Below are 17,500 nucleotides of genomic sequence, written 5' to 3'. Positions count from 1 at the left end.
TCATCCACTCACAGTCCTTTTTACAGACCTATGCCTCTGCCTCACAGAATACTATATACTACACATGTATAGCCAGTAAAAATTGTCACCTCCAGACATTTGGTGTACCAGTTGGAAATGTCCACAAGCATATATGACATGGCCAGTTTATTTATTGTTTATTTATTGTTTATTGATTGTCATTGAATATAGATGGCTCCACAAGTACTTCGTCCTCAGTGAGCCAATATGTGACTTCACCTATCATCTGTTTGCCCTTTTTTCTTAATTTTTAGAAATATTTTAATTTATCTATGATAATAACACCAATATTGGTAGTATTAGTAAAAAAATGAATAAATAAATAAAAAAAGATAAATGAATAAACAAGGAATGTTAAATCAGCTGAGGTCATCAGGTAAACTAATTAACTACGTAGTAGCTAAGCACTTATGGATCTATTTATGTGTACAGGCATTTTACAAAGCAATACTACAGTGAACAGGACATCTTTCCGACAGAACTGGATTGAATTACTAACATGACAGGACTCGTGCTGTTTCATGGTATTTCATTATAGAAAAATTAAGTATTTAAAGACTTACATAAGTTGTAGAATGAACTTTTGAATATTAGAATTGGAGATTAAAGATGGAGGGAAATATCTATGAATAAAGCTAGAAGGAAATATTTATGATTAAAAACTTTTGTAAACTAGCACACATAGTGTGATTTGAAAGTAAAGATTCTTCTAGGAAGAGGATTCTCATGTATAAGAGCAAAGGCTTGATGCATTCACCTTAGTAATATAATCCATGATCTTTCTCCGTCCAGTAGACCTATATATATATATATATATATATATATATATATATATATATATATATATATATATATATATATATATATATATATATATATATATATATATAAGTGAGAAACAAAAAGTCATGAAAAACTAAGGTATATGTGTGGTAATATGTAGATAATATATTTAATATTTTTTTATGAAATAATATTGCAGCATTCTGATTTGTATACAGTAAACGCAAGTATCTGACAGTCCATGTTTGTAATATGGTCAACCTTTGAACATTTGAGATCAGAAGTCAGATAACACTGCTTGAAAGTTTACTTAATTTTTTACAATTTCCTTTTTTTATTAATTTTTAAATCCTTGTGTTTGTTTATAAGAATTTACTTTCATTATTTATTTGTTTCTTTGTGTTTTGTAGATGAAAAGAAATTGACACGTTTTCCCTTGAACATTTACATGAGTAGATAGCTAAAGTTAAAATGAAGTTAAAGCATGTAGATTGTAGATAAGTTTTTCGACAAGTTGAACATTTTCCCTTATTATGTTTCTTATTAGTGGACAGAAAATTAAAAGTGAGAAACAAATAGCATTGTGTATTGATGCCTGCCATGACAATAAGTGTTGAATGTGTCTGGAATGGAGACTTCCCAAAGCCCCTTTGGTTCTTGTCCACAGTTTTAACTTTAGTGTAAATCCCCTTCCTTTGTGTCTGCATGTTGTTTTCATTTGTTTAATGAACTGCTTGGGATATATTTGTAAGTTTGTAAGCCTATATGCAAAAGCATTGAAGATACTTATATAGTTGAGAATGTGTTTATCACTTGTAAGTACTAATATTTTGTTTATTTGTTTCTCAGATAACTTCATTAGAGAATGTGAGCACAGAAGCAAGCCTCCAAGGCAGAATGTCTCAGTTCTTTGGCAAGTTAGCAAGAGGTCTGGGCTGGGGACCTCAACCAACCAAGGTTAGTTTTACCAGGTTGGTCTTATTAACTCACTTGCGCCAGGTGTCACACATATGTGACACCCTGAAAAATAAACATTGCCAGCTGTCCTACCGGTGCGATGCTAGATTGGAACTTGCTCCCTGATTTTGTCGCTTGTGGCTGACGGCGTGCGTGCAGGTTCCCAGACTGGCCTGCGCACCGATTTTGATACCACCCAGAAACTGGGATTATCGGCTTCCAAATGGACAGTTGCTAGTGGATTAAATATATTTTTGAATACATTCTTTTAATAAAAAATTTACTCATTCCTTTTTATTATTCCCAGTAAACTATTTTTCTGGTTATTATTGTCTTTTTTCTCCTCTGTGGAGTTTGTATTTGCTTTTATGGGCCTTAACCACAAAATAGATAAATGTATGAGGCTGCATGTTTTTTTTTTTATAAGTCTCCTATGTTATATGTTTATTTGTAGAGAAACAAATCCATTGATTTATTCTGTCAAAAAACATACATGCTCTCATGGTTTCTCAAAGATACTGCATTACAAAATTTGAATGATTGCCCACTAGTGGTGGTTCCTCTCCGAGTGGTATTTATAATAGGTTGGAAGATGTAAGATTTGAGATATAAAACTTTTTTCAATTCCAAATTAACTATTTACAAAAAAAAAGAAAAAAAAATGCTGAAAAGTTTCTGTACTGCTCTATGAAGTTTTATTTGGACAGAAAACAGTGTAAGGCCACCAATTATTTGCCACTTTTTTAACAGCACAAATGATAGCTACTTGGCATTACTGGGTTATCAATTTTGGTACCAAACCTCTTATTTATTATGAATTCCTATCACAACTTAACACTAATGACTTGCAAGGTCACTAGTAGTGCTAAAACAATACATGTTTGTAATTTGGTATATACAACCCCCCTTAATGCTTGTTTTGGGCTTAATTTGGTCTCCACAGAGTGTCAGCAAGTGTTTGATTTGTGCACAATCAGTGTTGTTGATATGTGACATAATTAGTCTATTATGAACCTGACCAATTATCTTCTGCATTCCACCCAATTAATTCTCAATGACCGTTCATATTTTCTCTTCCTAATTTTGCTTTTGGAAGTTGTAATCTTCATATTCTAATGTGTAGGCCAGGCGTATGTGAACACTTGTATACAATGACAAGACTGTGCTTCCCATTTGGAATTTTGCATAAACCTTTTGAGCTTTATTGCCATTTTCCAATGTCCATATTTTCTTTTGAATTGCTTTATCCAGATGGTAATAGACTCTTTTCCTTGTGCAGACTCAATATCATCTCTCTAGGTAGTAAATAACTCAGTGCAAGAAAAATGAAAATATAACAGCTTATTATTTGTGCCACTTTTTTATTTTTTCGTAATATTCAGTTTTATGTAATACAACCGATGCCACCAGTCATAGCAGCCAGGAATGGGATGCTGAGCTTGAAATTGGCCTCCTCCTAGGAGCCAATGCTCTTCCAGTCATGGCTCATGGACATTATATTCCACACTTGTTTAAAGATGTGAATAATGTAAAAGCCCCTTTCTAGACACCAAATGAGTCTAATCATCTTTCAAGAGGTTTGTGTATTCTTGGCGAGTCTTTTCCGACATCCTGGCCTTCGCTCATGATGGCATGTTTGTTTTACCTGGCCCATGGCCAATTTTTCCATGATGATATGTCAACGTCACTCGCCGCTCAAGCCAAATTTTCTCATAACACGATGGTCATGTCACGTGGATCAAAGCAGTTGACTTTAGACAGTTTAAAGGAAATTTGGATGATAGTGTTTTTATGTCTTAAGAATATTAAGGCATTTTCATTTTATTTTTGCAAGCAGTATATAATGCTTTGAACTCAATAAAATATAAATTGTATGTAGATATAGATAGTTATGTTGTTTGTACATTAATGGTGATTTTATTTCTGCTACAGGTTAATAATGTCAACTGGGGTGATTATGCAAATCGAGCTTTCACAGTTGTTGAAGGCATGTTCATTATTATACCACTGGCTGAGGATGACATAATTGAAGACCCAAATCTAGCTTTTGAACTCATAATACATAAGGAAATCAACAGTTCTCGCAATGCTTACAGGTAAGTTTCAGATCATGGCAAACTTAGTATAATTATTTTGTCAATATCATCTTTGCTTAGACGGATTGATTTTATACGGTGTAGATAGGGAAATAACTTTCAGAGTGATGAAAGAGTACTTCCCAGTCTGGAGAAATGCTTTGCAAATCTGCAAGAAACAAGATGTTTTTCAGTTTTTAAAAATTAGTTAGTCAGTCTCCTTTAGAATTGTGAAGAATTTAAATTACCCTGAAGTTGCTAGAGATGGCAAGTATATACAATTTTTAAATTTGAATTAACACAAATAGCTCCACAAGTACTAATTCACCAATGAGCCAATTACAAGTACTACCTATTTACCCTTTTCCTTGGTTTATGAAAATATTTTCTGATTGACTCCTTTGTGGCCAGATTTGATATAGTCAAAAGTTATATTAGAGATTTTATATAAAACATTTAGAGTTAATTATCACAAAATTCATTTTTTATTAAAAAAAAAGAAAAAAAGAAAAAAAAAGAGAAATGGCTAATTTGTAACTGAGGATCTACACTCTCATTGACGGCCCATCAAGCTAGCATTATTAATTTTGAATCAGTAAATTGGTTTCCATGCTTTTTTCATTAGAAAAAGATATATGCCATGAAACACAAAACTACAGCAAAATGCAATAATTCCTTGTGCTCCATGTTGCTCAGACGAGTAGTACTATGTGTGATGTTATTCAAGCGAGGCATGTGCGGTCTATTTCAGTGGTACTTTTCGTAGTTGAAACACTACGTCTAGCTGGGCACTCAGACACAAATCAGCTCCTATATGAAGATGTCCAGTTGAACCGTGGCTTAACCCTTCTTGAAGAAACCGGTGTGGTTTATGTGCTCAATAATGGCCTTCATGCTGGCAAGCATTTTGCTATGGTCTTGGGCCATGTAAATGTTGAAGGCAATAAGAATGACCCACAAGGAAATCAGCATGTGAGATAATTTAGTCCTAGTCCTGGGCCATGTAGATATTGAAGGCAATGAGAATGATCCACAAGAAAAACAGCATGTGAGATAGGAAGGACTAGTGATTGACTCCTTGGTGAAGAAGCACTTGTCTTGGAGAGCCATCTGTGTATAAATACAGCTAATAAACTAAACTCATAGTAGAATTGGCATGTACATACATGCCATTCCCAGTGGCATTGGGTTAATATGTTCACAATATTGTTATAAAAAAAAAATATATATTTATTCATTTATTTTTTTGAGTGTTCCTCTACTGTTAAAAAGGTCAAAGTAAGTTAAGGGTGTCAATGTTACAAATTGCATAACTGCTGTACCTATTTCATGAAAACCATGATTTTGTTATAGCCTTTATAAAAAGTGTTTATTATACAAGTAAGTCTCTCATCTTTTTTTTTTATTTATATTTTCATTTCCATGATTTCAGTCTCCTTAGAACATGCACAGAAGAAGAGGCAAAACAGGCATATGAAGCTTATAGTAAGATCTTAAGTCCACTTGTGGACTCATGCGGGAAGGAAGTCCTTTGTCAGGGTGTGTTGCAGAAAGTACTGGATTTCTTACGGGAGCATCTATCTTGGCATGTTGGCCACATCACATCTCATTTTGGATTTTTAGAAGCTTTGAAAAATGAGGAAGTACAAAGGTATGGATAATTTTTGTCTTGTATATTAACAGAAATTCTCATCAAGAGAGGAAAAAAGTATTTACTTTATATTGGCAATATCATAATGATTTCTTGGCCTATTTGATTTTACATTTGTTTTTCTGCCTCCTCTTGCAATGGTATGAAATGTTGATTAGTCCAGATTAGGTAAGCTCTTACTAAGCCATGCTTTGCTCATCCACTTATCCTCTTAACATACTGGCAATGGGTTACATGTTATCATATCATGGTGAATAATCACAAATGCAGAGATGAGTTATTGCCATCAATTCTACAGTTGCCCAGGTGTGTTGCAGTGCCCATTCTTTCCAAATTTTAACAGAAATTTTATCTGTTGTTATTGAGTTAACCTATTCATGACAGGTAAGATTTTGAATAAAATGTTTGATAAGGCCAAAGTATATTCACATCCTTGACTCCATGCCTTGGGTATTGTTCACAGCTAGGCTCTCAAGGATCTGTTGTAGTTCATGATATAATTAGATATTTCCTGACATCAATGAAATTGTTAATGTGACATCCTAGGACATTACCCAATATAAATTGGTTAAGAAATCTCATGAGCTAACCTATATACTAACAGTTGTTTGCTTGAGTTGTTAGGCATTATTTAATTCTATTTGTTTTATAATTGATGTGACTGATGATAAAAAGACATAATAAAATTGATGATTTTTTATGAAAAACTCATGTAATGTTGATTTGTTCTTGTCCAAAGCATAAGACCAAGCATATAAAGCATATAAAGAAGTTGACACTAACTTACTAATGCACCTGAAAAATGCTAAGAACAGTTTATTTTTTTATAATTTATTCCAGCTTCCTTAATGTTCCTGAAGATTTAGAAGGACTTTACCCCATACACGTTGCAGTGGAAAATGAAAATGAAAAGGTTATTACAGCCTTGATAGCAGCAGGTGCGGAGCTAGATGTTGTAGATAAAAGTGGAAATACTCCTTTACACATTGCTGCTTCAAAATCTATTACAGTTATACAGGTTAGTTGTATTTTCTGTCAGTATTTTTTCAACTTATGGTAATAATACAGTTGCTACTTTTGTTACTTCTGATAACTCATACTGCTGCATTCTTCTTCTTCTTCTTCTTCTTCTTCTTCTTCTTCTTCTTCTTCTTCTTCTTCTTCTTCTTCTTCTTCTTCTTCTTCTTCTTCTTCTTCTTCTTCTTCTTCTTCTTCTTCTTCTACTACTACTACTACTACTACTACTACTACTACTACTACTACTACTACTACTACTACTACTACTACTACTACTACTACTACTACTACTACTACTACTACTATTGCTGCTACTGCTACTACTGCTACTGCTGTTACTACTACTACTACTACTACTACTACTACTACTACTACTACTACTACTACTACTACTACTACTACTACTACTACTACTACTACTACTACTACTACTACTACTACTACTACTATTGCTGCTAATACCACTACTGCTACAGCTGCTAATACTACCACTACTATTGCTACGACTGCTACTACTATTGCTACTACTACTATTACTATTGCTACTACTACTACTACTATTGCTACTACTACTATTACTACTACTACTACTACTACTATTGCTGCTACTGCTACTACTGCTACTGCTGTTACTACTACTACTACTACTACTACTACTACTACTACTACTACTACTACTACTACTACTACTACTACTACTACTACTACTACTACTGCTACTGCTACTACTGCTACTGCTACTACTGCTACTACTGCTACTACTGCTACTACTGCTACTACTACTACCACTACTACTACTACCACTACTACCACCACTACTTCTACAACTACTACTACTACTACTACTACTACTACTACTACTACTACTACTACTACTACTACTACTACTACTACTACTACTACTACTACTACTACTGCTACTGCTACTGCTACTGCTACTGCTACTGCTACTACTACTACTACTACTACTACTACTACTACTACTACTACTACTACTACTACTACTACTACTACTACTTCTACTAAAACTACAACAATAACAGGGGATCCCTGTTGTTTGTCACTAATGTGGACCAGAAAAATATGAGTAACGCTTAGGTGAATTGTGATACACAACATCCCATGGAAATGCATTATAAAAGGGTGTAATGTGGACTGGCATTGTAATATTCTGTGGCTAGCTCATTCATATAGTTGATATGCAAAGTTGTAAAATAATGCTGAAGAGACTAATACCTACATTTTTATTAACCCTTGAATCTGGTTGCATCATGGTAATCACATGGCCAAAAATACGGACATTAGGCTTATGTATGTGGTTGCTCTGCTGGGTGTGAAAAGTGGCCAGGCGCATGCAAACATGCGTTTGCATTGACAGTGACAAGACTGTATGCCTCCTCAATGCAAAGTTATTTTGCATAAATCTTTTTAAGTATTTCTGCTATTTTTCAATGTCCATATTTGTCTTTTGAATTGCTTTATCCAGATGGTAATAGACTATTTTCCTCAATGTATTAGCCTGTTGGATCCGGTTGCGTCAGAGAAATCACAGTGCTGAAAACACGGGAATTGGTTTAAGTAAATGGCCAACATCCCTGTGTAGGCCGGGTGGGCACAAATACCCATGACTGGTGACAAGACTCGGTGCCTCCCCTTTGCAAAGATATTTTGTGGAAACTTTTTTAGCTTTATCGTCATTTTCCAATGCCCATATTTGTCTTTTCATTTGCTTTATTCAGATGGTATTAGCTTATTTTCTATGCACAGACTCCATATCATCTCTCTATGTAGTAAAAAACTCTGTACAAGAAAAAAAATATGGAACATTTGGTTTGTGTCATATATCTCATTTTTTCGTGATTTTTAATTTTATGTAATACAACCTGTGCCGCCAGTCACTGCGGCCAGAAACACGGTGCGCAGCATGGAAATGACATCCTCCCTGGACCTACTTGTGCACTTGTGGCGAGTCTTTTTCATCTCCCTGGCCTTCACTCATGACAACAAGTTTGTGTCACCTGGGCTGTGGCCAATTTGCCTGATGACGTCATGTTGACGTCACCTGCCCCTCAACTCGAGTTTTTCCTTGACATGACCACAATGTCATCTGGGTCCAATGGGTTAATGTAAATATCACTAGTGCTACATCCTTTACGTTCCAGTAATAGGCCACTGTGCAGGACAAGAAATCCTAGAAACCACCATGTGGTCGGTCAAAACAAACAATAATGTTATCTGGTGGCGGACGTGAAAAATGGCCATGACCGAATGCTCTAAATGCAAACCGAGTACTGAATGCTCAGATGGATCATCACACAGTCAGTCATGCATGATGTTACACTGCTGGGCAGGCAGTAATGGAAGAATAAAACAGTTAACTTATTATTACTGGTTTCTGCCACCATATGGGAATACTCCTCCAGGAATTAGGAATTACTCAGGGCTAAGTCTAATTTGATATACTGTATACGGGAGAGAAACTAATTACTACAAAAAAAAAAATCTTTATTTGGACAAACAAGGGAGAAACAAAAACAACTATCATCCATTCTGGGTAGCTCAGAAGAAACACCCAAGGTTGGAGCAACCATCATGGCGACCCTCCATTGGCTTCACTGGCCCCCCTCATACCTCTCATGGAAAAAACATTTTGGGCACTGACATAGCCTGCTTGCTCCATTCTTCATGAAGGCCAAAGGAAAAAAGTTGATAATGGGTCTTCATAAACTGAGATACCCCCCTGAACATATCTCAAATTTCCAAAGATTTAGGAGGTTTGCTAGTGACCTCACCTGCTCTCCATGATAGCCAGAGGGAAATAGAAAGACGACTGAGAGTACGAATGAGAATATTGGTGTTTCCTCTTCCTTTACACAATGAAATCTTTGTACACCTTTTTCTTACTAACCATATTTTATAGTATCGCATAGTAATGAAATGGAGGTGGAAGTTGTTTATGAAAATAAACTTTATGAATGCAGTTTCTCTGGTGGATATGTGTAGACTATGTTGGAAGATTACCATGCAATTCAAAGTATGTCATGATCCAAAGCATTCATTACACATCTATTGCTGCTACTGCTACCACTTTTACTGCTGCTACTGCTGCTGCTGCTACTGCTTCTGCTACTACCACTGCTCTTACTACATGACTGTATCATCTACTACCACCACTACTATTATTACTACTTTTTCTTATTATACTGTTATTTTTATTACTGCTGTCATTCCTATTGCTATTATTTTTAAAAGGACCATATCAGTTGAGGCTGTTATTGCAAATTTCTTTCTCTCTGATGTTATGGTATTCTCTTTTCCCAATTCAGAGATTAGATAATCAAAGGTGGCACTAAAGACTAATGCAAGGGCAGGACACACATGCTGTAATCTAGATCCATCCTTGCTTAATCCTGTTACACATCTAACTAGTTTCATAGGCAGTTGATTACAGCAACTCAGTTGCCAATTTATTAGTTGTGATGATTTTGATGATGATATACTAATGATTTCGAGTATTTTTCCTTATTATTGGTTTGCTGTAGGCATAATCTGACGGTTTTGAGTTTGGTTTTGTATCATAAACCTCAGGAACCATGGAAATCATTTCTTCTCCCTGTCTTTTCTTTGTTTAAATATGAGTCATAAAGGTATTTCCACTCAACACACAACCTAACTAGTCCATAATTTATCATTTTGATTTGGTAACACTGGACATGAGAGGAGTTAGAATGTATGAGAAGCAGTGAAGGAAGTAGTATGCCTTGAACTATTCAGTGGGTAACCACATACAACAGTGATTTGCCCAACATGCAGCATTTCCATAAGATATGATTGCTGGGTGCTTGTAAACTCCTGCAGCTGAGTGTATGTATAGAGTGTCCATGACCTGCCCTTCTGGAGTGTACTTATTGTGTTTTGATACATTATTATTATGAAAGGATCTAATTGTTATTTTTCAGTATTTTAACCTATAAAGTACTGAAAATCATTTTTATTATTTATCTGTATCAATGTATATTTGTATTTCTTTTTCCAGGCCCTGAAAATGAAACATAATAATGTGTTGAACAAAAAGAATAAAGCACAAGAAACGCCTTTACTTCTGGCTGCCCAGTGCAGCAAATTAGATAACATCAAACATTTGATCCAGCTTGGTGCCAATATAAATCACAAGGATGAAATTGTGGATCAAAGCAACCAGAGCTATTGGGACAAGGTAGAAAAGCTGGTGCAAGCAAAGGATATTAGCTCAAAGGTACTGTCGATAGTATTTCATTCACAGTCTCCCTGAATTCCTTGCTCATTTTTGCTGTGGGGGTGTTTTGGAGATGGAGACTGAGACCCGGTTTAGGGGATCACCCCTTTCTTGGATCTCAGCCCTCGCCACAACTAATTTTGCATAGCTTGTCTTCTCCCCATTCCTTTTCCTTCTTTTCTTCATCCCTTTTTTGTGTCTACTTCTTTAAGTGTGAAAGCCTTGCTGAAAGGATGAAAAGCTGACTTTGTGTCAGGCCTGAATGGGCTCCGTACTCCATTTGCCCTTCCCTCTTTACCGTTTTCACTGCTGAACTAACTTACAGCATTCTACAACCATTCCCATCTAACATATTTTGTCCAAATCATTAACTCATTTTTAAACCTTTTGCTGCAATACTTTATCATAGTGCTGTATGACCTTTCCTTACCTGGGGGCTTTGCCCCCAAGCCTCACCCTAGCTCTATATTTTGAATATGCCGCTAATGACCTTAGATGTTGATGCAGCAGAAATTTTCCAATAAGTAGATAAATTTACATATGATAATATGATTTTGATTACTGCTATTGTTTACTAAATCAGCTCAAAGGTATTATTTGGCATTTTGTTCAGTCATATAATTTTAATATCTACTAAGGTAGCTCAGAAGTATTGTACATGGCATTTTATTCTGTCATTCCCTTATCTGTTACATGTTTTGTTGGATTTATAAATCTAATTACTTCAGATGATGAGAATAAATTAATATTTATGATTTTACTATTTTATATACAATTATTAGAGCAAATTTTATAGAATTGTTAATGATAAAATATTTAGGGGCTGTACATCAGCAGTTGCAAAACCTCTGAAGACAACAATTCATAGTGATAAACTTTTACACCTAGGATAATTTTAAGGATGTTAATATTAAATGGCTAAAGTATTTGTTTCCTTTGTTAGGACTTGCACAAAGGTGGAAATCTGCTTCATTGGGTGAAAACCAGAGAATTGACAGACCTTTGTCTTGATATAGGTTGTAACCCAGATTTGCGAAACTCTGCAGACCAGACACCTTTACATATTATGGTAAGCTTGTGTAGGAAGGACAGTTGATATTCACTCTCCAATTATCTGTAATATATGAACCATTTTTGCTTGAAGGTGATTTCATCTTTTGAAATTTAGAGTAAGCCACAATATTTCACATAGAGATATCACATTTTCACAAAGTTAACAACTTTTCTTTCTTTACACTCCATTATTTTTATTATGTCTTACATATCAGGTTGTGAGAAACAGGATACAGTGCATAGTAACTTTACTATGTCGTGGAGCCGGAGCAAATTATGCTGATGTGGAAGGCATGACTCCACTGCATTTGGCAGCTGCTCATTGTTCACCTACTTTAGTTCAGGTTAGTCAAAAAAATGCTGCTGTGAAACTCATTGGCATCACCCAAGTAAGTCTAAGAAATTCATAATTGACCAGAAATATCAGGATATTTGGAACTATATGTAGGAAAGGGGGATCTGCATTTTAAAAGTTAAAGTGCTCAGAGGGTAAAGTTTTAGAGCAGAATTAAGCTTGTGACATCTGGCTTTATCTCGTACAGTTACTTGTGCATGCATTTTGAATTCTTATTTGCACACAATTTTGCCTCATTTTATTCTTCACGAAAATATGTTTAGAATTTGCTGGATTTTTTCTGTTATCTTGTCTGATAGCTGGATCCTAGAAACGTTTGAAACAAGGCTGTTCGCTGGCCAGTGCAGCTCTCAGGATTGTAGTAGATTTACAGTTTATATTCTTGTATGTAATTTCCTCAACCTAAAACTACACAGCTTAGATATGGGATAATTTTCATAGCTAAATCAGTAAGAAATACCATAAAGAATGTATTTTGTTTACAAGAAAATCCCAGTTGATTATAAAAGTTTGTTGAGTGATGAGTGATGTAAGATCCACTATTTTCTCATAATTTTCTCACAGTTGTTTAATAATGAACAGTTACTATTCACCTAATAGTACTTTGATCATATAAGTCTGGTAATGCTTTCCTACTGTATATTCTTTAGACTTAGTTCTTGTCCAAGAATGTATCAAATGCAGCTGGAAGAAATACACATGGTGGAATGGATAGCAAAACACTTAGTTTCCACCACTTTAATAATATGATATTGCTATAGTTCACTATATCCAGTGACACAAATCTGTGAGGCTGTTACTGAGTGAGTGAGTGAGTCTTATATATGAGTTTTATGCTGATTAAGGAATTTTGCTTGCCTCTCAAAGTCCCTTAAATTTCATGCTTGCTCATGCCTTATTATATATGAGTATCAGTGATAACAAAATACATAACTAAGGTATGATTATGACAGGCATATGAAATATATACTCCAATATTAAAAAAGAATTAACGTACTTACTTACCACCATGCCCATGACATGGAAGTATGACTTGTCTATTTGTTTCTTATGTACTACTATGGAATACTTGCTTTTGAGAACATGCAGGATTTTTGAATGAACAGGGTTATCAGTTTCAAAATGCTGCATTGCCACAAATTTTGCAAACTGTTAATATGTGTTAATTGATGGTTTTCTTTATCCTGCATAGAAGTATTTTTCCTTTCATTTGCTATTATCATGCTGTGTCCATATTTGTTCTGCATGCTTCAGAGGGAACCAATGGTACATACAACATATCTACTGTTTATATATGGTACACATGCATTACATACCTGCTAAGTTCATCAGCTCATAATTTTTATATTTATTTGGTTTCTGTTGGTCACTATATTTTGTAATTTGCATTTTCAAATGAATGATATGCCTTCTCTTATTTTTCTGTTTTTGACTGAGAAAATATTAGAAGATTATGAAATGGCAACAAAGCTAAATGGGGAAAATGAGCGGAGGTGCCAAAGTCTGATCCAAGGGAAGATGTGACAGATCTTCCCAGAATAGAGATGTGACAAAAAAGCAAAAAGTAGGAGTAGCAATAGTAGTAATGACAGCATAAATGATGATGATAAGAAAAATGAATGATTGTGATGATAATGCTAATGATGATATGGATAATCATTATTATCATTATCATTATCATCATTATCATCATCATCATTATTCTTATTATTGATATTATTAATATTTTTATAAATATTAATATTGATTACCATCATCATTATCAATGTTAGTGATAGTAACAATATAAAATAAGAATGATGATGTTGATATGAAATAATAATGATGATAATATGAAACAATAATGATAATGATATTATTGTTGTTGTCATCATCATCATCATCGTCATTAGCTATTGTTCTCATGGTGATCTGTCACTCCTGTCTTGCATCCACCAATTACAGCCTAGCTTTCTTTTTTGCCCAGCTATCATCCTTGACTGAACAGACTAGAGTATTATTACTGCTCTCAATGATTTCAACCTTGTTTACAGGCCTTCATTGTATTTGGAGGTGAGATTAATGTGCCTAACAAGAATGGGGAGACACCAAGGCATTTGGCTGCTTCTTGTAATGACAAGACCAAAGCTACAGAAAGGGACAGAGTTATATACTTGCTGCACACTGTGGGAGCCAAGAGGTATTCTCTTTTACTTGCTTGTATCCAAAGATCAAAGATCTCTTGGGCTTCATTCTTTGTAAGCAAATATTATGAAATGTATTTCCATGTATATGTTGCTTCTCGCACAGGTGATTATTCAGAACATTAAGATGAACAAATATATATTGGCTTCTAATCACAACTTGCTATATTGTGTAGACATGATTTTTTATAGCTGATATGTGTCTATTTGTTATATTTAATTAGCATAACTGTTAACAGGTGTCAAGTGAAGCTAGCATCCTGTTCTGATGGATGCTTGGATGAAGGAAATTTCAATGGAGTGCCATTGTATGAGAAGCCCTTATTAAGATCTCGTTGGATTATGGATGAAACTCTTAGTGATAAACAGATTTCAGATTCAATACGGTAATTATTTGGATTTAACAAAATGCCATTTTTTTGTCTGTGTGATTATAGTGAATATATGACCTATAGATGTAAAACACTGAAGACATATGTTTTATAATTGTTGTCCTCCATATTTATTCTTTATCTTTGTTTTTATTTTTCAGTGTCTATATATCTCTCGCTAGACTGGCAATAAAACTTATGCTTTTTACTGTAACCCTGTTGCAGATGGCAGGTAACCAACTGCAATGGTTCTCAGAGAACAGGACGAGTATTATGCCTAGATGGTGGTGGCATCAAAGGCTTGGTGATGACTCAGATGCTGTTTGTTATACAGGAAGTTTTAGGTAAACCTATTAGCGAGTGTTTTGATTGGATCTCTGGCACAAGTACTGGAGGATTCCTAGCTCTTATGCTTTGCACAGGTGAGTCAGTTACTGTTGAATGATAAAATTAGGATACCTTTAGTTTTTCTGGAAATATGAATGTCTAAATTTATTTTTTTTTTAGTTCTGAATTAGCCAAGATACAGTTTTTGTGAAACTCTCCAAATATTATGAAATGTTGCCATATTACATGATATTATTTCATAAATGGTTTATTCTTTCAGTAGCATAATGCTTGTATTGTTATCTGATATCAGACACGATGTACCCCATTAGTCACAAGCAACTCTAACAGACTTAGTATTTAAAAGTATTATAAATATTTCTTTCCCAAAAGACAAAGAATTCACATCATTATTAACTCAATATCTGCAGGAAAATGCTGTGTTCACTGTAGTATTGTTTTGTGAAATGTTGCATATAAATTGCTCTGTAAGTACTTAGTCACAAATGAGTCAATTATTAGACCTTGTGACTTTGTATTTCCATAGACACACACACACACACACACACACACACACACACACACACACACACACACACACACACACACACACACACACACACACACACACACACACACACACACACACACACACACACACACACACACACACACACACACACACACACACACACACACACACACACACACACACACACACACACACATGTATATGTGTGTGTGTGTGTGTGTGTGTGTGTGTGTGTGTGTGTGTGTGTTTATGAGTGTATGAGTGCGTGTGTGTGTGTGTGTGTGTGTGTGTGTGTGTGTGTGTGTGTGTGTGTGTGTGTGTGTGTGTGTGTGTGTGTGTGTGTGTATTTATATATATACACATATATTTATGTATAAATATATATATATACATATATATACATATATATATATATATATATATATATATATATATACACATATACATATACATATACATATACATATACATATAAATTTACATATACATATACATATACATATACATATACATATATATACACATATATATACACATATATACATATATACATGTATACATGTATACATATATACATATATACATATATACATATATATATATATATATATATATATATATATATATATATATACATATATATATATATATATATATATATATATATATGTATATATATGTATATGTATATATATATATATATATATATATATGTATATATATGTATATATTTATATATGTGTATATGTGTATATATATGTATATATTTATATATGTGTATATGTATATATATAGGTATATATTTATATATGTGTATATATATATTTACATTATATATATTTATATTATATATATATATATATATATATATATATATATATATATATATATATATATATATATATATATATATATATTATATATATATATATTATGTATATATTTATATATGTGTATATATATATTTATATGTATTTATATATATATTTATATGTATTTATATATATATTTATATGTATTTATATATGTATTTATATTATATATTTATATATATATATATATATATATATATAAATATATATAAATTATATATATATATATATATATATATATATATATATATATATATATATATATATATATATAATTTATATATATATTTTTATATATATATATATATATATAAATATATATATATATATATATATCTAAATATATATATATTCATATACATATATATATATACACACACATACATATACATAAATATATACATATACATATTGTTTTAATGTACCATTTAATATATTTAACTTTTTACTCAATCAGGGAAGTCAGTTCAAGATGTGCAGTCTCTTTACTATAACCTGAAGGAGAAAGTTTTTGTTGGTGGAAGACCTTATGAAGCTGGACCCTTGGAAGACATACTTATAAAGGAATTTGGAAAAGAGACTGTCATGAGCAGCATTAAGAGTCCTCGTGTAATGGTGACATCTACACTTGCCGACAGATTACCTCCAGATTTGCATCTTTTCCGTAATTATGAGTCTCCCATGAGTGTCTTAGGTAAGTTGCTAGTGAATGTATACACTTATTTTCATTATTACTGATTCAGTCCAATTTTCATGGTTAACTTTATTAAATGTACATGCAATTTTGTTGTATTTTCTGGTTATGGGCATGGTAAAGCATGTTTTCTCTGTTTTTTCTTTTTTTTTCGTATGTGAATATAAGTATACTGTACATAGTGTATTGATCTCATGTTCTCTTGGCTTTTTACTGTTCATAAAGGTGTACAAGAAAATAGTGTGTTCATGAGCACACAGCCTCCAGAGAAACAGAAGATTTGGCTTGCTGCCCGCTGCTCAGGGGCTGCTCCAACATATTTCAGGTATGTCTCTTCAACATAGGATAGCTTGG

At 33.5% G+C, this 17,500-nt stretch overlaps 1 protein-coding gene across 6 annotated transcripts in view; it reads left to right on the top strand.

The window, feature by feature from the left end:
• The window catches only part of LOC113821399 (85/88 kDa calcium-independent phospholipase A2), a 49,930-nt gene that overhangs the window by 8,082 nt on the left and 24,348 nt on the right, over positions 1-17,500 (top strand). For all 6 annotated transcript variants that reach the window (XM_070144533.1, XM_027373883.2, XM_027373881.2 and 3 more), the window contains 12 exons: positions 1,654-1,761; positions 3,694-3,857; positions 5,269-5,487; positions 6,328-6,505; positions 10,541-10,759; positions 11,703-11,828; positions 12,028-12,156; positions 14,201-14,346; positions 14,590-14,736; positions 14,947-15,143; positions 16,910-17,146; positions 17,372-17,471. In XM_070144533.1, coding sequence (XP_070000634.1) covers positions 1,654-1,761; positions 3,694-3,857; positions 5,269-5,487; positions 6,328-6,505; positions 10,541-10,759; positions 11,703-11,828; positions 12,028-12,156; positions 14,201-14,346; positions 14,590-14,736; positions 14,947-15,143; positions 16,910-17,146; positions 17,372-17,471 — 1,970 coding nt within the window. The remainder of the gene's footprint in view (positions 1-1,653; positions 1,762-3,693; positions 3,858-5,268; positions 5,488-6,327; positions 6,506-10,540; positions 10,760-11,702; positions 11,829-12,027; positions 12,157-14,200; positions 14,347-14,589; positions 14,737-14,946; positions 15,144-16,909; positions 17,147-17,371; positions 17,472-17,500) is intronic.

Source organism: Penaeus vannamei, chromosome 32 (genome assembly GCF_042767895.1).
Source record: "Penaeus vannamei isolate JL-2024 chromosome 32, ASM4276789v1, whole genome shotgun sequence".
Lineage (NCBI taxonomy): Eukaryota > Metazoa > Arthropoda > Malacostraca > Decapoda > Penaeidae > Penaeus > Penaeus vannamei.
The sequence above is the reverse complement of the archived record's forward strand: the minus strand, read 5'-3'. Positions and strand labels throughout refer to the sequence as shown.